This window comes from Nilaparvata lugens, chromosome X (assembly GCF_014356525.2).
Source record: "Nilaparvata lugens isolate BPH chromosome X, ASM1435652v1, whole genome shotgun sequence".
NCBI lineage: Eukaryota > Metazoa > Arthropoda > Insecta > Hemiptera > Delphacidae > Nilaparvata > Nilaparvata lugens.
Window position 1 is genome coordinate 87,611,370 of NC_052518.1, and position 23,689 is coordinate 87,635,058.

The following is a 23,689-nucleotide window of genomic DNA, read 5'->3' on the forward strand; positions in this document are numbered from 1 at the left end:
TCTAGTGGGAAAATTGAAATTAGGGCTTCGAGGTGCACGATCTCTAGAATCTATGTGCAAAATTTGGAGATCTAAATCATTCCCGTTTTTCCGGTAGGCAATCCACAAGTTGACATGTTTTGATGCGAACAAAAGAACAAACAACCCTACTCTCACTTATTGAGTTGGAATAATGGTGTGAGGAGAACAATGGATATTATACGTTGTAAGATAACTTACATTCACAGAACATTTCCAACTCAGCCCAGTTATATGTTTGTAGTAATGTCTATTGTTGTGATAAATGGGCTTTTTGTAATATATTGACACACCATCGTCAACTTTCATATCAACATTTGTCATTAAGTTGCTGTCGTAATCGATTGACACACACCTGCATCACAAATAAGATAAAGGGTCGGGATGAAATAGTGCCAAGCCACATTTTTCTCATTTTGAGCTAGAGGAGTTTCAAAACTCAATCAAATCTTCAAATAGTTTGTTTCATGTTTCTACGAGAGTTTTATTATCAATCAATCCAAATTAAAAATTGTTTGTTTAATTCAAATTTATATTTCAAGATTGAGATTTGGCGTAGGAATTGAAATGGACATAACCTATGTATAATATTTGGACAATTTGAAACTAAATTAGGAAATTGAAGAAGTTTTGGGCAATAGTCTGTTTTTTTCTCCAATCGTTGTATTGTTTTTCCTAACCTGATAAATAAATTTAAGTTTAATTCTTATTTCAGTTACTTGTGTAAATAAGGCTCTTCATGGATTTCTGTGAGCCTTTGTATATAATGAAAATGAATAAATAAATGAATAAATTCTAATATCAAAAATATATATTTGGTTACTTTACTTTGGTTTATTAAGGAGTGATAAAACTTGATATTTCATGAATATTCATACAGAGTATGTCCCAAAATGGATCTTCAAAATACTATAACAACAGAAATTGTGGTATACCTTTTTTTGACCCAAAAACACTCCCGAAATTGAAAGATTGAATGCTAATTCACAATTTTTTTATTTCAATAATCGAGTGATAATGTTATTGAATATAAAAGAATTTCAAAAAAATCAAGGATTAGTGACGTGAATTTAAATTTCAGACGTCATTGTTTGAAAACTTGAGTTTCAAGCCACTGATGCATTTTTCACTATAGTGAGGTCCACGTTATAATGTCAGTGAAGAAAGATAGGAGAAAAACGTAGTCAATCCTCTGTCTTGTCAATGCCTTCTATAGACGGTAGCTGATACAGGTATATTGATGTACTATTAACGGTTCATTCTCGTTTAAAATAATCAATTATACATTAAGCAAGAAATTATACTTTTCGATAATTTCATAATTGGGTTGAAATATTTTGTTAATCAATTATCAATTCTACATTGTTAAAATACGATCTGGCAACAAAGCAAAGCGAGAAAGAGATAGCGTTATCCGCTTTGTTGAATGATAGACAAGGATAGCAATATCATTGCCAAAGCACTGCCATTATAACGTGGACCTCACTATAGAATAATTCAGTACCGTATGTCAGATTGAGCTGTTCAAGATTTAAAAAAATTATCTCGATAATTTCAATCTCAATAAATTTATTATTAAGTACACGTTTCAAAATCGACTCATCCTGCAAGGTCTCATTGTTCGTGGGGGTGGTTTCTTTGGAATTTTCAGATTTTTAAAAATGACAGTAGAAACGTGTGTCCTGATATAAGGAACCAATGTTTGAGTTTTCAAATATTGAAGTTGAAAGAAATCATGTAGAGGACATTATTGTATACTTCATTGAAAGTGCTGCTATAACAATGAAAGAAAAGCATGATCGAGTGAAATAATACATCAGATCAAGGGGAATCGAATGCTATACAAACCTACGATAAGCATTCATGCTCACGATGAGAGTTGGAGAGCTATAAGTCTCGAAAGAGAAAAAATTGGATGAAAACCTGTTATTTCAAAAATAATTTTACACTTTCAGGAGCAAATATCTCGTGAGCTATTGGAAATATCACGAAACTTCACAAAAAAAAAAAAAAATTGTAGAGAATTTATCAAGCTTAGGCCACAAAAGCCGGTTAAATTATAACCGTGATTAATTTCACTAGTCGGCCTTTCTGACGAGACGGCTTCTCTGATTGGTTCTCGTGGAATTTATCACGGTTAAAATTTAACCGGCTTTTGTGCGACCTGCACTTAATGTTTTAATGGTTAGTCATATCGGTTGAACGCATGTTCCCCAAGATAGAGGCGTGTAACCAAAAAATTGAAAATTTTGATTTTTACACCAACCTCATCCCTTTCAACGCAAGGGGTACGGATGGGGACTTTTTTATGTCACCTCCCAACTGGTCCCAACAAAGCTGCAAAGTCAGAAATATTGTGTTTAAAACATTCCCTCCAAATTCCTTAGTCAGATTGCCCATTGTTGCAAAACTGAAGATTTCACACTCAACACTAAGGACCGGTATCCGAGCTCGGGATTTAGCCAAGTTCTAGACTTTGAACAGCTAGAGTCAGAAAATTTTCAGGCTTTTCGAAACGAAGCGTACTCCCAGTTTTTATGATAATCTTCATTTTCTCATTTTTATAATTGGAAACGTTTTTCCTTGACGAAATGAAACATTCCTAAATAATTCAGAATAGATGAAACTTTACTCTACTTTCTTTTTTATTTTGTGTTCAATTCTCTAGTTTTTCGAAATGTAATTTGAATGTGGACTGCGACTACGGAAAGCCAACTTTCTGACTTCAGCAGTTTAAAGTCCAGAACTTATCTAAATCCCGAGTTCGGGAACCGGCCCTTAACCCTAAAGAGACACACTGGGGTGTTTCACACCCCAGGGATTTTTTTCTGTTCTGCAGCTGTTAATATCAAACAGATGGGAATTTATGCCCAGTCTAAATTAGGTTTGTAGTATTGTCAACTACTCTCCACCACTTCCAGTCAGTAATAGCATTCTACAAGGTCACCAGCTCATCTTGTTCTTCGTTTGGGGCGTCTAACACCCCAGAGTGTCTTTTACGTAGGACTTTCATGAAACACTTTTATTACAAAGATTTACTTGTATTGTCACTACGAATGTGGTATGGGATGATGGATCAGATTGGCATAAATGCTATGATTCTCTACAACTTGAGATTGAAAACAATAAAATGAAGAGACGTGAGTTTTTGATGAATGTGTCATTGGCAATGATCAAGCCATTAATTCAAACCGGATTAGGAGCTCCAACACTTAGGCAGAACACACGTACTTCTAAAATTAGTATAAATATTGATAAGCAGTGCTATAATTTTAATTTCTGTATGCACTTGGGACAAAAATGATTGAGAAATGATGAAGTAAGTATGGTCTAGGTATTTGTTTTTTTCTTATTTTTCAAAGAAAAATGCAAAATTAAATTTGTAAACACAGTGTGTCTACTGTAAGTAAGTGTGTCTCTGTAGGGTTAATATTTTAGGCTTCAGGGCCTGTGATGGGTCCAAGTCTATTTTTAACCTTGGGCAGGGCAACAGGTAGTTGGAAAGGGTCAGCCATTGTTCCTAGGTCTATGAATGCCCATTGTTGGTGGCTAGTATGAAAGTTGGACCCAAGGGTAATTTGTCATCTGAAGAGAGCACGATTTGGAGGTATGTGGAGTACTTGGCTACACATGCATATTGGCAAGTGGAGCTATGGATTAAGGAGTTTAAGGACTATGATAATAATTGTTAATAGTGTTATTACAAGGCCCCCCCTAATGTATCTTTACTCACTGATACAAAATCACACAGCTTACTAAATTGAATATAATTATATATATTATGATTATGACGATTATTAACTATGCTTTTGCGTTGATTCTTCATCAGTGAGGACTGTGAGCGAATCATGATTTATTTTCACGAAAATAATTAAGGCTCCCCTAGATAATAAGAGAATATTGTAGCTAAAACACAAATAATTCAATTTTAATATTAGGCATTTAAAAATGGATCGTTATCTTCAAGAGAGAGTTACGTTTAGTCAAGCAATTGAATCAGTTCATCACTGATTCAAAGCTTGGATTTTGTAATAAATTTATCCACATCTATAACTACCTACTAATCTACCTATAGTTCATTTGACGAGAAGATAAAATAAAAGCATTGAAAAATCATACTCTCTAGAGGTCAATCTGTCTATGATAAGAGGAAACAATTATGTGTGTATCTATGGTAAAAGTAAAAGATTATCTGTGTGCTGTAGACAGGTAGATCTCTAGACAGTATGATTTCTTAATGCTTTTACTTTATTTTCTCATCAAATGAAGTATAATAGGTACTGAAACTCAAGGTTTGATTCGAAATGAGAGTTTTGTGGTGTAATGAAAGTAGTATAAAAACTTTTTATACTTTTTAAAACTTTATAAAAACTCCTTTTGTCAAAATCAAACCCAACAAAAAAAGAGCCTAACCTAACCTAACTTGGAAAAAAAATTTTCAACCTAACCTAGCCTAAGGTCAAGGTCAAGGTTCAGGTCAAGGTCAAGGTCAAGGTCAAGGTCAAGGTCAAGGTCAAGGTCAAGGGCAAGGTCAAGGTCAAAACTTCAAAACTTAAAAAAAAAATTAAAAATAAATAAAAATAAATCAGAAGACCCCCCCAGTCACTTGGGAAGCATATAACTAGTGTGTAGAACAGTTGAGGAGCATCAGTGCAGTGTTTTGATCATTAGCAGAGAGTGTGCTCCCCAAGTCTGTGTCACAAGTGATTTTTCATATTATTTTTTCACACAGAGGTTGTGTTACAGTGTGTGTGTGTGTGTGTAGAGTTTTCATACTTGTCACAGTTGTAATAGTTTTCTCTTTAGCATCTTGCAATAGTTTCCGGTTGAGCACACAGCTATACGGCTGCCCCTCCTAAGCCTCTGCTACCAGGCATATTAGAATTAAGTGCCATCTCTAGGAAGGCTGTTCAAGAATTGTAGTACTCTGTCAATTTAACTGATGAGATGGGAACGGAGTAAAAAAGCATGCTGGCTCACAAACATTGGTATTCATAGCTCTACTCTCTCTGAATTGATGTGCTCTCTCACACATAAGTCTTCTCTTTGTAGAGAAAGAAGTTCATCACTTCAGTAGCACCACTATCACAATTGACATGCGCACTCACACACAAATCAGTCTTCTCTTCCTAGAAAAGTCCATTATTATTATTATTATTATTATAAAAATTACATTATTATTATTATTATTTATGGTAAATGTGAACTCATTTATGTTGTACCAACTATTTTCAATGAGTTGCCAGATGATTTAATTGGTCTGGATAGAATTTCAATTGTTAAGAATAAGATGAATCACTTTCTGTTAAATGATTTGAGTGAATTTGAATGATCTTCATAAATTCTTTCTTTTTTTTATATATTTTTTCTTCTGTAGTATTATTGTTTGTGATAAGCAACAACAGAAATCCCATTGTTTTATTATTTTATTGCTACACAGTACAATTAAATGAATTATTATCAATGTATCAATTAATTTTTTTTTACCCAAGATTGACAACTATTTCTCTTTTGATATGATTTAAATTGAAAATTATTATTTTGGGATCACTGATTGATTATATCGATGTACTATTTCTATGGTTTTTTTTAATATAATGTATAACTTGACTCCTCCAGTCAAACCTTCTTTAGAAGGTTTTGGAGAATTTATAATTCGTCTGGTTTATAATATTTGAAATGTTCTACTGAAAGGGAATCTTCTTATCTTTTGTCATTCTTGCTTTTTTTATTATTCTTCATTTGTTTTGTTTGTAAGATTTCTTTTTATAAGTGTATTTTTCATTTTTGTTTGTTATATTTTCTATAATAAACTCCCTTCTTCTGGGGGTACCAGGACGAAGGAAAAAGGAAAGGAAGGATACACTGCATTGTACTCATTCTCTGGCTGTTCTAACATGACTGATCTGCTTTTGAGTAGCCTGGCAATAGATGGTATTCTATTGCTTCAACAGTTATCAAAGAACACTTCATTTGACTAATTCTTCTAAATCGACATACAAGTTCATAAATAAAGGAATGCACTATATTATATAGATACAGTAAGTGCTGAAGGCTGTTAATAAAATGGTTTATGCATAGACAAATGAAAATCATGATTCTTCATTCTTGAGATTTGAATATATTTTGATTCTAAATAGGAATTAATTTTTCCAGTAATAATATTGTTTGGAGTACAGGATCAAATGTTTCAATGTATTTATGTATATTATCAGGGAAAATCACAAACAAAAAATGATTCCAATAATATAATAAATCAAATCAAATTGGTTATTATTATCCATGATAACATGAAACAGCTGTTATATAGCTAAGGTGAACATTATATTTTCGAGCTCAAAATTTAAGTGGTTTTATTCTTTATTTTGTGAATTTAATGTTTTTTTTACATTTTTTTACAAAAGTTTTACTATCAATCTATCAAAATTTAAAACTGTTTGTTTTATTCCAATCTATACTCTCAGATTGTGATTTGGTGTAGAAAATTAAAATGGACATAACCTATGTATAATATTTGCACAATTTGAAACTAAATTAGGAAATTGAAAAAGTTTTCGGCAAAAACCTGTTTTTTCTTCCCCAATCATTGTATTGTTTGTGCTAACCTAATAAATAAATAAATAATTAACAGGGAACAAAAATTCAAATCATATGTACAACAACGCTACATTTTCTGCAACCAAATAAAACTTATAACTAACATAATAGGACAAAGTATATTTATATATGAAAATAAGTATATTTATATTAGCTGGATAGGCCTACAACTGACTCACTAATTCTAAGTGCTCAATGCCTTTGTGTTGAAGAACAATGTCCAACCACCTGTTGGAGAAATGTGATTCTACCTGTGAAGACCCATCCCCTCTTGCAACCTTGCAAGTGAACGTTTCTGTTTTGCAATCTTACTTTTTCTTTTGCTCCAATTTCTTTTTCCTTGCCTCTTCAATATAAGCAGGATTTCTTATCTCCATGGATCTGGTGTGTCGGGGATCCAATAATTTCGGAAGCAAACAGTGAAGATATAATCTCTTCAACTTCTCCTCCATCTTACTCTTCCAAAATTCGTCATCTCTGATAATTTCTTCTATTTTTATGCCTGGGGGTATCCACAAAGCAAATAGATATTCTCTCCTCTCTGTTATATGAAGCTGTCCCTGAACTTGGTAGAAAAAGTTTTGATTTCTGTTGTTGAAAAAACTTAGCTACCGAGAATATATGATAGCAAATATTACAAGGAGTAGGCCTACCTAATTCCTGATTCACCAAAACAAGTGCAGATCACCTTATATGTGCAATGGCCTGTAAACAACTGATCAATGGACAGTCGCTGTCTATTTTCCTATTTTATGTTATGAATGGAATAGAATCTACCGCGCAGGCGCCAGCAGACACCTAAACCCAAAACAAGTTTATGATTCATAAGCATAGTTTTATTCAGAAGCAAAGTACTTGTGACTGTATTAGCACAATTCAGAAAACATTCCAAACAGGAAGAGTAGTATAAAAAGGAGGACTCTGGGGCACAAGTGCCCCAGAGTCCTCCTTAACCTCAAGGTCACCCAAGACGTCATAACCTAACCTAACCCTAGTTTTTTAACCTAACCTAACCTCAAGGTCATTAAAAAAAAAAAAAAAAGAAAAAAAAAAAAAAACAACAATAAATAATAAAAAATCAAAATTAAATAAAAATTAATAAGAATTAATTTCACGACCTTTGGGAGTGGTGGGAGACTGTTTGGGTATATATATGGGAGCTCCTAGCAATAAGAGCTATCATTGTGTTGCTGACCTTGTTGGAGACAAGTTGCTGTTTTTAGTGTGTGTGTGTGTGTGCTACAGTGCAGTTAAAGTAAGTACAATCTATATTGTTTATTATTATTTTAAAAGACCCATTTTGATGAAAATACTTTATGTGGGGATGTCTCCTCACCATTCAGTTTTAAAAGACCCATTTTGATGAATTCTATATTGTTTATTATTATTTCAAAAGATCCATATTGATAAATACTTTGTGTGGTGATGTCTTCTCACACACATCATGATGATCATTCAGTTTGAGAATTTTAAAAGACCCATTTTGATGAATACTTTGTGTGGGGACTTTAAGATGTCTCCTCACACACACACACATCATGATGATCATTCAGTTTGCATACTATTAATTTTTTCTTAAAACTATTCTTGTTGAATGGGCATTGTAAAATCCAATCCTAGATAGATAACCACCCATACAATATTAGAGAACCACCCATACTAACGGCATGTATGTCGTTCTCAGGCAATATGGAGCGCAATGCATCGACTTCCTACCCTTCTCCTCCTCCACCTCGCCCTGATAGCCCACCTCCACCATACAGCGAATTGACCCCAGTTACCCATCGATCAGTCACCCCCTCATCACCTCTCTACCACCAGTTCCCTCCACAGTACAGTTTCCAACCACCCCGTCCATTATCTCCACAAGATCCACCAACCTCAAGGTCACCATCAATTTTCGAGCCATCCAGACCCAGTACACCACCCTCCCTATCAATGATACCATCCTCTAGACCAAGAAGCCGAATGTCCTGCATCAGTGACCTTACTCCATCATCCTCATCATCATCCTTAAATATGGTTCCTCCAACACCACCACTAATGATGGATGTTAGATGTGTATCGCAAGCACAGAGGCGTGCACTGATCTGGCTGAAAGCGAACCTCAACCTTGTACCCAACTATTTCCAAAGCTTGCTGGACGATAGTGATAGCGACGAAGAAGATCCTACAGATCATAGAAATCGCTATATCGCCATCTGCCCTGTCTGTCGTATTGCAGATCAATGCATCTTGTTATTGCCATGCATGCACCTTGCATGCAAAAATTGTACCACTGGTGCCCCACCCAAATGTCCTTGCTGTACAATACGTTATTCGGGATGGCTCGAAGTCAATCAAACTATCCACCCTTAATTAAACTATCCTCAAGCATACCCTTCAGTACAGCTACACCCATCACGTCAGAATAAATAAGGTTAGACATTGAAAAATTAAGTTTTAATGCTTCGTCAAATAATGCTGCATGAACAATGCTTCCAACCCTCTTTCTATGCATGATGGATACAAAAAATATAATATAATAATACTGCTTATTATATATATTGCAAACATGTACTCCTACAACTATGGATGTCACTAATATAGGTCAAACTATTACCAGTAGAAATATAATGAGCAACTGCATTGTTCCAGATGAACAAAGCTGCACGATGTCGACAAACAGCAAACTCGGTGGACGAGTTTGTTGTTCTGGAAGAGGCATTTAAATCTCGGCTCAAGACTCTATACTACAATAATGCATGCAAGGATGAACCTGCCAAAGATTTCCACACTTTTCTGAGCGGTCTGAAGGATGAAATTGTTCACATCATCAGTCGGCAATACCAGACACATGGAGCAATGAAGTTCAATCTAGTATTGGAGGCAACATATTTCCGCAGCACCCTTGATAAGAACATCCTCAAACAAGAAGAGTTTCAGAATGTCGCCTTCAAAACTCCAAACTACACCAACTTCAGTATCATCAATCTTCCAGACATCATCAACCAAGCGTGCATAACCCTACTGGATGAGGAGTCGAAATTCGAAGGAAATTCCAGTGGATGGAGTTTGCTTATCATTGATGGATTGCTCATCAGGATTAGCAAACATACTCCCCTGCGTGGATCATCCTACATCAGTCTTCCACCTTTTCTATCAGCGCGAAAGGCAATCATCAATCCTATAAACAAGGACCAGCAATGTTTCAAATGGGCTATCCTCGCCAAACATGTACAAGGCAGTAATCCTGAACGAGTCAACAACCGATACCATCAATTGGAAGAGAGATACAACTTTTCAGGCATTGGATTTCCCACTACCATCAACCAAATCGATAGATTTGAGAAAGATAATCCGGGGGTATCAGTTAATATTTATGGTGTGGATGAGAAGAACGTTATATTTCCGAGAAGAGTTGGAAATGCAATGAAGGCAGATCACTTTGATCTTCTCCTCCTCTTTGAAAGTAATGATGATGATGATGATGATGATGATGAAAACAACACCCTTGAGGATGACAATGAACATAAATCAAATAGCCACTACTGCTACATTAAAAATTTTGAAAGACTTGTAAGATCCCAACTCACAAAACGTAAAAGTAAAATTATCATCTGCAGACGATGTTTCACCCATTACACCCTCGACAGAGATGGAGAATGCAGGATGGCTGAGCATGAGGAGTATTGTGCTAGCAATAATACAGCAAGAATCATCATGCCACAGGTTGGAAAAGATGGTAAACCTCCGACCTTGAAGTTTGAGAAACATGTGCAAAAGTATAGAGTACCTGTTGTAGCATACGCTGATTTTGAGTGCATCCTGGAGAAGCCTGATGAAGACAATGAACAATGGATCGGTAAAGCTACCAAAGTTATCCAGTATCATCGGGCAATGAGTTACTGCTTATACTTTGTGCGGGACCCTGATTTAGAAGATTCCTGGCTGACAATCACTAACCTAATCCCTCATGAGCCAATTGTCTAAAGGGGTCCTGATGCTGCCAGACATTTCATGAAGACCCTCACCATGTATGCAAAAGAGTTAGATGAGGCAATTGACTGCAGGAATATCAAGTTGCTCCCACTAACCAAAAGAGAGCAGGCACAACATAATGCAGCCGACTTCTGTGAGGCCTGCAATGAACGGTTCAATGAAGATAAGGTGTATGACCATTGTCATATAACTGGTATCTACCGGAATGCATTATGCCGTAAATGCAACCTGCAGCGACAACGACAATCATTCATACCAGTGTTTCTCCACAACTCATCAAACTATGATACACACCTTATTATTCCAGAGCTGGGTAGAGATAAGGATCAGCTGTTTGTCATCCCAAACTCATCAGAAAAGTATATATCATTCACCAAACGAATATCTCCAAAAATGCACCTTCGATTCATCGATACATTCCGGTTTACACCTGATAGTTTAGACAACCTGGTCACTAACCTAGTCAAATCAGCATCAAATCCTGAAGACTTGTCCAAAGTGCTGTCACATACTGCCAAGGTGTTTGGAAACAAATTGAGCCTTGTCTCAAGGAAAGGAGTGTTTCCATATGACTACTGCGATTCATGGCAGAGACTCGAAGAAACATTGCTACCACCCAAAGAGGCATTTTTCAGCAAGCTGACTGATAGGAGTGTTAGCAGTGATGATTATGAACATGCTCAAACTGTGTGGAACCAATTCAGTTGTAGAACTCTGGGAGAGTACAGTGACCTGTACTTGAAAACAGATGTACTACTGTTGGCCGATGTCTTTGAGAGCTTCCGTGATGTATGCATGAAGACTTATGATTTGGATTGTGCGCACTACTTTACATCTCCAGGCTTTTCCTTTGACGTCATGCTGAAATATACTAAAGTTGAGCTTGAGCTCCTTACTGACTATGACATGTACATGTTTATCGAGCGAGGTATCAGAGGAGGAATAACAAATTGTATACACCGTCATGCAATTGCCAACAACAAGTGCACTGGCGCACCTTGGGATCCAGAGAAGCCTACATCCTATCTGTTATATACAGATGCCAACAACCTATATGGCTAGGCAATGTGTCAGCCAATTCCATGTCGCCAATTCCAATGGATGGATAAAGAAGAATTGGGAGCAGTGACAATGGGTATTACAGGTTTAGGGGATAATATGGAGATTGGATACATTCTAGAGGTGGACATTGAATACCCTTCCAACTTGCACAGCGAGCACAATGATTTCCCATTTCTTGCAGAGAACAAGAAAACTCTTAAATCCAATCATGTACGACTCATGACAACCCTGTATGGTCGGGAACATTATGTATGTCACTACCGCACCCTGAAACAAGCAGTACAGCATGGGTTGAAGATAAAAAAGGCTCATCGAGGTGTACGGTTTGAGCAGAAAAACTTTCTAGCATCATACATCATGCTTAATACAAAGCTAAGACAGCAGTCAAAGAATAAATTTGAAAAGAACTTTTTCAAACTCATGAACAATGCCGTGTTTGGCAAGACAATGGAGAATGTGCGAAAAAGAATGAGCATGGAGCTAGTGAATGATGAGAAGCGATTGAAGAAACTGATTGCTTGACCAGTGTACAAAGATCGTATCATATTTGGCGAGAATATTTGCGCTGTTATGATGCATAAAGAGAAAGTGGAGCTCAATAAACCAATCTATATAGGGTTATCAGTGCTTGACATCAGCAAAACCCTCATGTATGAATTCCATTATGACATCATGAAGCCCATCTACAAGGACCGTCTTCAACTCTTATATCAAGATACTGATAGTTTGTTCTACCTTGTCAAGACAGAGGACATGTACAAAGATATCATCAACAATCAGCAGCTTAAAGATACCTTTGACACTTCAGAGTACCCTGCAGACCACCCATGCTACTCAGATGCAAACAAAATGGTGCTTGGCAAGTTTAAAGATGAATATGCTGGCCGAGCGCCACTTGAGTATGTAGGCCTACGATCAAAGCTATATGCCTGTAGGTGTTACAATAGTGATCCGAATCAGTTGACAAGTGGATTGATAAAAAAAGCTAAAGGAGTACGGAGACCAATACTTGGGCGAGAACTCTCAAAATTGCATCCAGATGCTGAATGTTACATAGTCTTCCAAGACTATCTAGATTGTCTATATGGTGATGAGGATATCTATAGAGAACAAGTGATGTTTGGCACTAGGAAACGTCAAATCATGACTCAAGTCATGAGAAAGAAGGCACTGAGCAAAGCTGATGAGAAGAGGCATATTCTAGATGATGGAATTACAACTCTTGCACATGGACATTACAAGATCCCCACTCCAGCACACAGGGATGAGGAGAAGGATGAGGAGGAGGAGGAGGAGGAGGAGGAGGAGGAGGAGGATTATGATGTGGAGGAAGAGATGATTGACTCTCAAGAAATTCTCAAGGTTCAGGCAGCTAGCAGTACTACAACAGCTAAACGGATGCATTCCTCATCACATGATGAGCTCATTGATAAAGTCAATGAGTCAGGAAGCAGTACTATCCCTGCTAAACGGTTATGTCCCTTATCAAATGATGAGCTTGCTGATATGATCAACGACTATAAAATAGATGGTGATGCATCCCAGTACAGCATTCTGAAAAAATTGATTGGAGACTGAGTGGGAGGATGATATCATTTCTAGGAATAGATGATGATGATGATGTCATTTCATGTGTTAAGGATAGTATAAAAGGAGGAAGCAATGCACGTTCTCATCACTCTGCATTCAACATGCATGCCACCAACATTCAAGTCGTGCTCTGCCTCATGCTGGCTCTTGGAGCCTATTCACTGGATCCAAAGTATAGGAGTGAAGACTTTCTAGCATCCAGGGAGCATGGACTGGATACATACAACATTTTCCACATCAGGCAATGTCTGATGTCATCCAGCAAGTTCCACCACGACCTTGCAACGATGTACAATGATGTCAGCAACTGGTACTTAAAAATCGCAGGAGAGCATGAAGTGGGGAAGGAACTGTGTCACAAAATCCACTGTGCATATAATCTGCGCAACTGTCTCCACCCATCATTCACATCGCTGGATTTCCTTGAAGCAGTTATTACAAAGTCAGTCGAGGTGTGCTCATCCTACTGTCAATATGGGCTGTCAACAACAACAACATCTACATCCAGTACTTCAATCAGCAATGGCGCCAGCAGACCCTGAATCACCATGTCCTTGCGGTGATTGCATTTTTGTCATGAGTGCAAGGTGGAGTGTTGAGCCACTATTCAACATTGGAGAAGGATATCATGATCCTTTTGGAACTTTCGAGAATTTTGCTGATGTGATTTCTTCAACATTCCCAACAGCTACACTTCATCCTTGTCACAATAGACAGATGATGATTCTGAACTTTCCTTATAGCTTTGCATTTTGTGAAATGTGTACTAATCTAGGACCATTATGTGACTATGTGCTGTTAAACCTTGATGATTGAGATGTTATTTATATATGTCTGATAATATTCTTTGTATCCAATGTGCACTAGAGTATGACTACAATATAATCGTATCAAATCAACTGTCTCTTATTGCTCAAACCTCTGAATCATGTAGAAGTAAGAGTACAAGGCATGATACATCTCACATCCTGCACTATCAAAAATTGGTATCAACTCCTATAGTAAATTTCTCTTGGAAACATGTATGGATAGTCATATAGTGCAGGGTGTGAGAAGCATCTTGAGACTACTGCTTGGTTTAAGCTGTTTTTTATATCCAGCAGGAAAAAGTTATAATCTTCATCCTCTTACTTTCGCCTATAGATAAACGTTGTAATCTTCATCCTTTTACCAACAGGAAAAAGTTGTAATCTCTATCCTCTTCCACAGGATATGGAGAATGTTTGGATTAGCATAATAGACTATTTAAAGTTGATGATATAGATTTTATCAGTCAGTATGGATAAGACTGTGATAGCGAGAGAGCTGCACAAGCAGGCTTGTAGGAGGTTTCCTACACGAATGGTTACTGTGAAAGGTCTTGATGATCTTTATCAGGCTGATCTTGTAGAGATGCTACCATATGCAAGACAGAACAAAGGCTATAGATATATTATTACAATAATCAATTGTCTTAGTAAGTTTGCTTTTGCTATACCAATAAAAAAAAAGTCAGCCGATGAAGTGGTTAAGGCAATGCAGCCTATATTTGAACAGAATCCCATGAAGAATTTGCAAACTGATGACGGAAAGGAATGGTTTAATAGCAAGTTTCAACAACTTGTGCAAAAGTATGGCATCAATCATTATTCAACTTTTTCTGATAAGAAAGCATCTATAGTTGAATGTTTCAATAGATCGCTCAAACATCTTATGTGGACAAAGTTCACTGAACAAGGAACCTATTTGTGGACAGGCATCCTAACCTCACTCTTGAAAGAGTACAATGAACGGGTCCATAGAACAACAGGTATGCGGCCAGTTGATGTTAAGAGCAAGAAGCATGAGAGGCTGTTGCTTTCCAGGCTCAGCAAACAAAGGCAAGAATATAAGGAAAAGTTGGTCAGCAAGCCTCAAAACAAGTTTTATCCAGGTCCCAGTCAGAGTATTGAGCCTGGTGATAAAGTGAGAATCAGCAAGTATAAAAAGACGTTTGACAAGGGATATCTAGCCAATTGGACTAATGAACTGTTCACAGTAAGATGTGTGCGACCTACAGTGCCTGTAACCTATGAATTGGAGGACTATAGAGGTGAACCCATTGAAGGAGGATTCTATTCTGAAGAAATTGTAAAGACAAAAGTGCCCAGTGTTTTCGAAATTGAAAAAGTGTTGAGGAAAAGAGGAAATAAACTGTTGGTATGCTGGAAAGGATATAGCTCCAGTCACGACTCATGGATTGATAAGAACAATCTTGTATAAGATGAAACAGGTTGTGCAACAGAAAAAACAGTTTAGAGTTATCGATTTTGACAAAGTGATTAGGGGGTGTGGCTTGGTGGAAATGGATACAAAGAAAAAGCGTCATGGACCATTGTTCCCCAATCATATGAGATGTATTATATGTGGACCTTCCGGTTGTGGCAAAACCAACCTACTATTCAACATGCTTTTCGATGAGAAAGGAATTCACTTTTCAAACATCTACCTTTTTTCAAAGACTACATTCCAGCCCAAGTATGAGCTGCTCCGCACAATCATGCAAGGACTTGCAGGAAATGGAATAAAGTATGTCGAGTGTGATACAAGTGAAGAAATACCCAACCCGCATGAGCTGCCACCCAACTCAATAATTATTTTCGACGATGTGATTTGTGAGCAGCAGGATGCCATCAGGAAGTACTTTAGTGCAGGCCGACACAGTGACGTTGATGTGTTTTATCTAGCGCAGACCTATAGCCGCATTCCAAAACAGCTGATTCGTGACAATGCAAACTTTCTAGTCATGTTTCAGCAGGATGAGCTAAACATGAAACACTTGTACCGAGATCATGTTGGCGCTGACATGACCTTTGATCAGTTCAAGGATATGTGTAACAAGGTTTGGTCAGTGGGGGGTGCACACTCATTCCTAGTGATTGATCGGACATTGGACAGAAATGGAGGGCGCTACAGGAATGGGCTTGATACGTATTTAGTTGATGCATAGTGTTAGTTGAGCTTCAGTATATGTTAGTACACTGAGCAAGATGGACGTCTCCAGCAATAGACACCGTCAAAAGACTGTAGAAGAGATTGCACCAACCATCAAGGCAATTGCAATGTTGCGACGTAACATCAAAAGGAAACACAAGGAACTGACTCTTGGAAGGCAAGTGGCAGAGGAGCAGCATGCAAAACACTTTAAACCACTAACTGAACCACTTGACAATATAGTTGAAGTTCTCAATCAGCATTTGGCAGCACCACCACCACCACCACCACCACCACCACCACCACCACCACCACAGCCAGCAGCAGCACAACCACCACATGGGCAATCTCCAGAGCCACGCCCACATCGCAGACGTTTTGCAGTTCCTGTAGGTCATCATGCAGCACATACACCGCCACCTACACCATTGCTGTCCCGACCCCTGAAACAAGCGGTAAGACGTCTGCCCAAAATTGGTGAGGAGTCTCCTTTGACCTTTGAAGGAATTGGAGAAGCTTCGCAGTTGAGCCCAGTTCCAAGTACCTCGAGTACTGCACGCAAATTGTGGCCATCTGCAAGTGCCAATGATGTTGATGAAAGTGATGTGATGGATGTGGATGAGGAGGAGGAGGAGGAGGAGGGTGCTACTGCTCAGGAAGCATTACTAACCAGCAGTCAAAAGAGGATTTGACAAGCAATGATCAAGGTTGGATTGACTGGAACACTGGTGGGACGTTATCTTCATAGAGCTATGAGTGGTGATAGCAGCTCTGACAAAACATATGGACCAGAAGTTGTTGGTAATGACTACTATTTGGGTAACAAACTGTTAACCTTTGGAAGTGATGGAAGAAAGATTGTTCTGACTGACCCTAACAATCCTTCAAACGTGACTAGATTTGATGCAACGCGTGGACTTTGTGAACTCATTTTCAAAAAGAAACCCATTACTCCATTGGCTAGTGATGAGGTGGCATACACTCAGATATTACACATTACAAACTTGTATAAGGAAAATCATGTTCCAGATGGTAAGAGTAAAAACTCGAATGATACAAAGTATAAAAATGTGATCCATAAACTGCTCAATAATGCTAAACCCAAGTATAGCAAGGTCAGTGGCAGAGGACTCGTGGCACCATTCAATATGGTGGCAAACAGCCGTACCAAGATTGAGTACGTCAACTACAATGATCTCAACGAACTTGTAGACAGGCTGAAACTATTGGATCAGTCTAAGGCAGTTGGCAACACTGGACATGAGAATGAAATCAATTCAATTTTAGAAGAGTTGGTAGAAGGTGGCTACATAGTTGCTAATCCTGCATACTAGTTTCACTATATAAGAGACATTGCTTTGCTTGTGTATAGCAGTCAAGTCATGGATTCCATAGGAAACATTAATGCTCGCTACAAGCGTTTGATCAATTTGGGAAATCCACGTGCTGACAGGGATGCTGTCAACTTTTCAACATGCAGAGAACTGATTTCAATGTGGCTGCCAAAGACAAGGGACAATACCACATCACAGGTATTTACAAGTCTCAACAATTCAATACTTACTGATATGATGGATCCAATTAAGCCTACTGATGGAGTGAACAATCAATATCTTGAGAAGAGGCTGATTGAGTTTGCTGGTAAAATGTTTACAATGTATTTAGACATTGTGTTAGATCCGGAAAATGCTAAATCTATGAAGGGATTGCCACCTGATGAAATGAAGAAACGTTTCATAGATCTTATGGGATTACCGGAACCCCCTCCTACAACACCACCTGGAACATCATTGCCACCAGCACAAACATCGTCCACAGCAAAAAAAGTATAAAACCAGCTGCTAAAACCGTTAAGAAACATTAGATGACTGGATGTAGGAGAGAGAGGAGGTACCAGGGAAGAGGGGTACTGTCATCAATTGCAAAAGTTGCAGGTTCAATAGTTAAAAAGAGTGCTGGAAAATTGGTGAACAAGGCAATTGACATTCTGCCTATTGAACTACACATCCCCGGTTACCAGTACTGTGGACCAGGTACAAAGCTAGAGAAGCGGTTGGCACGAGGCGATCCCGGTATAAATAGTCTTGATCGAGCCTGTAAGGAGCACGACATTGCTTACTCGAGGAGCAGTGATACATCAAGCAGAGCAGTAGCAGACAACATTTTGGCAGATCGAGCTTGGAGTGTGGTAAAATCTGCAGACGCAGGAGCACTTGAGAAGGCTGCAGCACTAGCAGTGACCAACATCATGAAGGCTAAAGCAAAGTTTGGTGGAGGAGTACACCGCAGACGTAAGACAACAAAGACTCGTGGTCGAAAACGAGTAAAGAGATGTTCTGGTAAAAAGGGTAAAGGACTCTACCTGAGACAACAGCGCAGGACACAGGGAAATGGAGCACGTCGCCGTCAATGTGGCGGCAAGAGAAGACGGTAGTTGCCCTACCTGATCGAGCCCTCACCGATGCTGATCTCTACAAGTATGCATGTCGACTGAAGCTAAAGCATTTTCGAGGAGTGTTTATGCGGGATGCTCTACCATTGAATGGGCCCTGGAGGAGAGAATGTGGCATTATCAACCTGGACACCAGCACTGGAGCTGGCACACATTGGGTGTGCTATGTGAAGAAGGATGATGTGTCTCACTACTTTGATGGATTTGGCAACCTGAGACCACCACAGGAGTTTATCGACTATATGCACAAAGGACTGGAGCCAGCATCGAGGATTGAGTACAACTATGATCAGAAGCAGGAAGATCTTTACTCGCACATCTGTGGACATTTGTGTTTACAATTTTTGATTGATGAAAATAAATAAATGATTCACTATCTCTCTTGTACATTATTTTCATCCCTATACTTACTATAAATGTCCAGTGTAAGCTGATTGCTACTCATTGTGCAACTGTATGTTGAGCAGGCAGCAACATGATGCTATGTTTTGGAGGTAGGACATCAATACTAAAGAGCGACTTTTATCCACCACTTGATGTGAGCAGCGGTGGATGGGAAATTGGTCTGATTAGCTTTACAAGTTGCAACTCAATACCTAATATTGAGGAAGGTTTCAATAATGTACTACATTTTTATGCAAGTAATAGAATTCCTAAGAAGGGTGATACTAGTGCAGAGATAACACATGATGAGCTTCGGAGTATGGCTAAAGCAAGATTTGAAGAGTATTGGAGCGAGGTGCTTAAACATCGGAAGCATAAACCTGGCGAGTCTGATGATGATGATGATGGTACAGTATTGACTAAAAGGACTAAAAGGAGAATGCCAGCTACTACTGCTGACAAGGAGGATTTGGTTCTGCATCAGGTATCATTACCAACAGGTAGCTTTGAATTTTCTACAATTACTGACTTGCTTGCACAAATTGGGTGTGCTATGTGAAGAAGGATGATGTGTCTCACTACTTTGACGGATTTGGCAACCTGAGACCACCACAGGAGTTTATCGACTATATGCACAAAGGACTGGAGCCAGCATCGAGGATTGAGTACAACTATGATCAGAAGCAGGAAGATCTTTACTCGCACATCTGTGGACATTTGTGTTTACAATTTTTGATTGATGAAAATAAATAAATGATTCACTATCTCTCTTGTACATTATTTTCATCCCTATACTTACTATAAATGTCTAGTGTAAGCTGATTGCTACTCATTGTGCAACTGTATGTTGAGCAGGCAACAACATGATGCTATGTTTTGGAGGTAGGACATCAATACTAAAGAGCGACTTTTATCCACCACTTGATGTGAGCAGCGGTGAATGGGAAATTGGTCTGATTAGCTTTACAAGTTGCAACTCAATACCTAATATTGAGGAAGGTTTCAATAATGTACTACATTTTTATACAAGTAATAGAATACATAAGAAGGGTGATACTAGTGCAGAGATAACACATGATGAGCTTCGGAGTATGGCTAAAGCAAGATTTGAAGAGTATTGAGGTGCTTAAACATCAGAAGCATAAACCTAGCGAGTCTGATGATGATGATGATTATGGTACAGTATTGCCTAAAAGGACTAAAAGGAGAATGCCAGCTACTACTGCTGACAAGGAGGATTTGGTTCTGCATCAGGTATCATTACCAACAGGTAGCTTTGAATTTTCTACAATTACTGACTTGCTTGCACAAAGGCTGTTGGAAAATGATGTTGATTTCCAGGTGACTGTAGATCCATCAACCTTAAAGTGTATAGTTTTCAGCAGTGCCAAGTTGGATTTACGGCCACAAGATTCAATAGGGAAACTGTTGGGTTTTACCAATACCCAGTTCATAGAGCCCAACACATCTACTAGAAGTGATAATACTGTACAAATCAGTCGGCCTAATGTGATACGCATCACCTGTAACATTGTGACTGGATCTTACTCTAATGGAATTACAGATCACGTGATCTATGAGTTTTACCCAAACGTTGATCCAGGGTATAAAATGGTGGTGACTGTGCAGAATGTAATCTATTTACCTGTAGACATCAAGCAGATTGGTAGCATTACACTGCAAGTAGTCGATGAGTACGGTCGTCTTATAAATAATAGAGGCGAGGAAATAAATATTGCTTTACATTTGAGACAACGCAAGTGAGATGGTGCTGTTATTTGGAAAGCTGAATCAAGGGCTGGATAAGGCTGCTGCAGTACACCCTCATCCTCCTCCTCCTCCTTCTCCTACAGAGATACATTCTAAGCCTATAAAAGTAGATAATAGAGTGAAGGATGTCATTCAGCATTCAACCTTGACAAGGTTAACATCTAGGAGCATTGAGTATTTGCAAGAACGAGGCTGTCAGATACGAGTAGAATAGGAAAATGGGAGTTTTGGATGTGACACAGAATGGACCGTCATCGGACAACAGTATCATTGGGTTTGAGTACCATTCTCATGCACCCTATACTGTAAGCTATAATGCCAACGATGAGATACGGATTCCAATTCAACAGCAAGATGTTTACACACTGCCATCGGAGAGCTATCTACATTTGGAGTATACTGTGACTGGAGCTGCCAACGCTGCTGTGGCCGGAACTCCATGTGTCTCTGGATTCTTCGGCAATGTGTTTTCAGAGATACGCTATGAAATCAATGGTGTGGAGGTGGATGGTATACGCAATCCTGGAGTTACCAGCCTAATGAAGAATGCTGTTACATTTGAACGTGATGAGTGGACCAAGATGGAAGGAGCTGGCTACAAGTTTAGCCCAACTCATGGATTCACCGATTTTGCTGCCAATGGAGACGACACTACAATCATGGATGTGCCTTTGAGATACCTGCTAGGCTCTGCCGAAGACTATAGACAGATTTTGCTCAATGTGAAACAAGAGCTGGTGTTGAGGGTCAGCCCCAACTTTCACGACTGTGTGAATGTTGCTGCTGCTAATGTGGCAATCACAAAGCTTTTATGGAGAATGCCGTATGTGGAAGTGGCAGATGATGTGAAACTGCGTCTGCTACAGATTGTACAGAATGACACACCCATCAGTATATCATTTCGACATTGGGAGTTGTATACCTATCCAATGTCACCACAGACAAGAAAGCATACATGGACTGTCAAGTCAACATCACAGCATGAAAAGCCACGATACATTGTGGTTGGGCTACAGACTGCAAGACGAGGTGTGGCAGCAGCCAACAGTTCTCGCTTTGACAAGTGTAATATGAAGGATGTTCGAGTGTTTTTAAACAGCAGATACTACCCATATGAGAGCATTGATGGTGATGATAATCGCATCTACAACATGTATGCAGCTTTCAATGGAGTCTACAACCATGGTAATGCTCGTGCAAGCAACCCTCTGTTTGAAAAGAATGCCATTGGTGATGGAAAAATAATGCTGTTTGCTTTTGATTGCTCCCGCCAAAATGAGTCACTCAAAACTGGAAGTATCGATGTGAGGATTGAGTTTGAAGCATCTGAAAACATTGCAGGTAATACAACTGCCTACTGTATGATGATTCATGAGATGACTAAAGAGTATCGACCAATGTCAGGCCTTGTACTGTTGGCATAAAAAGATATATAGTCAGTGCACAGTGATAAATTGCTCAGTTGAGCTCGAGACAATGAATGAGCCAGTCATGACAGGATACAGAGAACTTTTTATTGAGGAGGGGGAGCTATCTTCACATGGAGGGGAGGACGTGGTGGGCTGTGTTATTGGTGAGCGACCGCTGATGAAAGATGCCTCTACGAGTACAACTGGACTCAATGATGACGACTCCTACATTACAGCAGAAAGTGGTGTAGATGACTGGCCATCGAGTAGAGCGGAAAACATATTTGGACCACTACCACTGTACCTGATGAACTTTCAAGGTTTTGAAGGTTTGGACAACAAGTTTATTGTGAAGGAGATGGCTATCCTGGAGCAAGATGATGAGAATCATGTGACTACTCATCACTACTTTTTCAAGCCTCCCTACTCTGAGTCTATGCTCAAGACTAGCAGGCAAATCATCGCCAACAACTGTATACATCAAGCTAAACATGGACTCAGGTGGTCAGACTGTGGGAGAGAACATCTTCCCTATTCGGATTTGATGGAAATTGTGCGTGGAACAGTTGGAAGGTGGTTGGATCAGAACCAGCAGCGTCCAATTAAAATCTTTGTCCATGGATATAAGCAGATTACTCTACTGGATACAATTCTACAACTGAACAATGTGGAGTACCTGGACCTATCATCAGCATATTTCTTTCCTGCTACGCCTGATTTGGAGTTGCTGATCAAGAAGATTGATGGCATATACTGCCCAGAACATCATCTACTCAACTTTATCGACATGGTGCGGAACAAGCTATCATCTTTAACGTTTGGAGATCAGTCAGCCAACAACGTCAACATCGCTGATGGATTGTCAAATACACAACTATTTTGCTCATTGAAAATTGTTATTGCTCTACATGGTTGGATTAACAAAACTTTGTTAGAAGATAGAGCCTTTTGTCGCAATTTTTTCAATGCTGTTAATACTCATTTGCATTATCAATAAAAAGAAATATTGTAATCAACTCTATGCTCTATCATTTATCTTCCTCACTCCTCTTTGATACTTGTACAATATTGTGCAATCATATGACATCATGCAGACCTGATGAACAGTTTTCATAGTATCCATTGGTATATAACAGTCAACTGTCAATCAACTGTCAACTGTCAATTGTCAACTGTCAATCAACTGTCAATTGTCAACAGTCAACTAACAACTGTCAACTGTCAATTGTTAGTTGACTGTTTACTGTACAATCATATGACGTCATGCAGACCTGATGAAACAGGAAATGGGCTACCCCCACCACTCAGCAAGCATAGTATAAAAGATGATGCTGACAACAAAATGCACTCAGTCTTGCAATGTTGTCAGACAGTGAATGTGAACGTTATCTGCTTAATGCAGTGAGTGAGCTTGAAGCTGAACTGAATTATCACGGTATAATGACATTGAGTGACTTTTTCAAGGAGAGTGGTC

The 23,689-nt window shown here is 38.7% G+C and overlaps 1 protein-coding gene across 3 annotated transcripts in view; it reads right to left on the reverse strand.

The window, feature by feature from the left end:
- LOC111064557 overlaps positions 1–23,689 on the reverse strand; it is a 595,337-nt gene that overhangs the window by 253,985 nt on the left and 317,663 nt on the right. For all 3 annotated transcript variants that reach the window (XM_039441820.1, XM_039441821.1, XM_039441819.1), the window contains exon 11: positions 220–373. In XM_039441820.1, the coding sequence (XP_039297754.1) occupies positions 220–373 (154 nt within the window). The remainder of the gene's footprint in view (positions 1–219; positions 374–23,689) is intronic.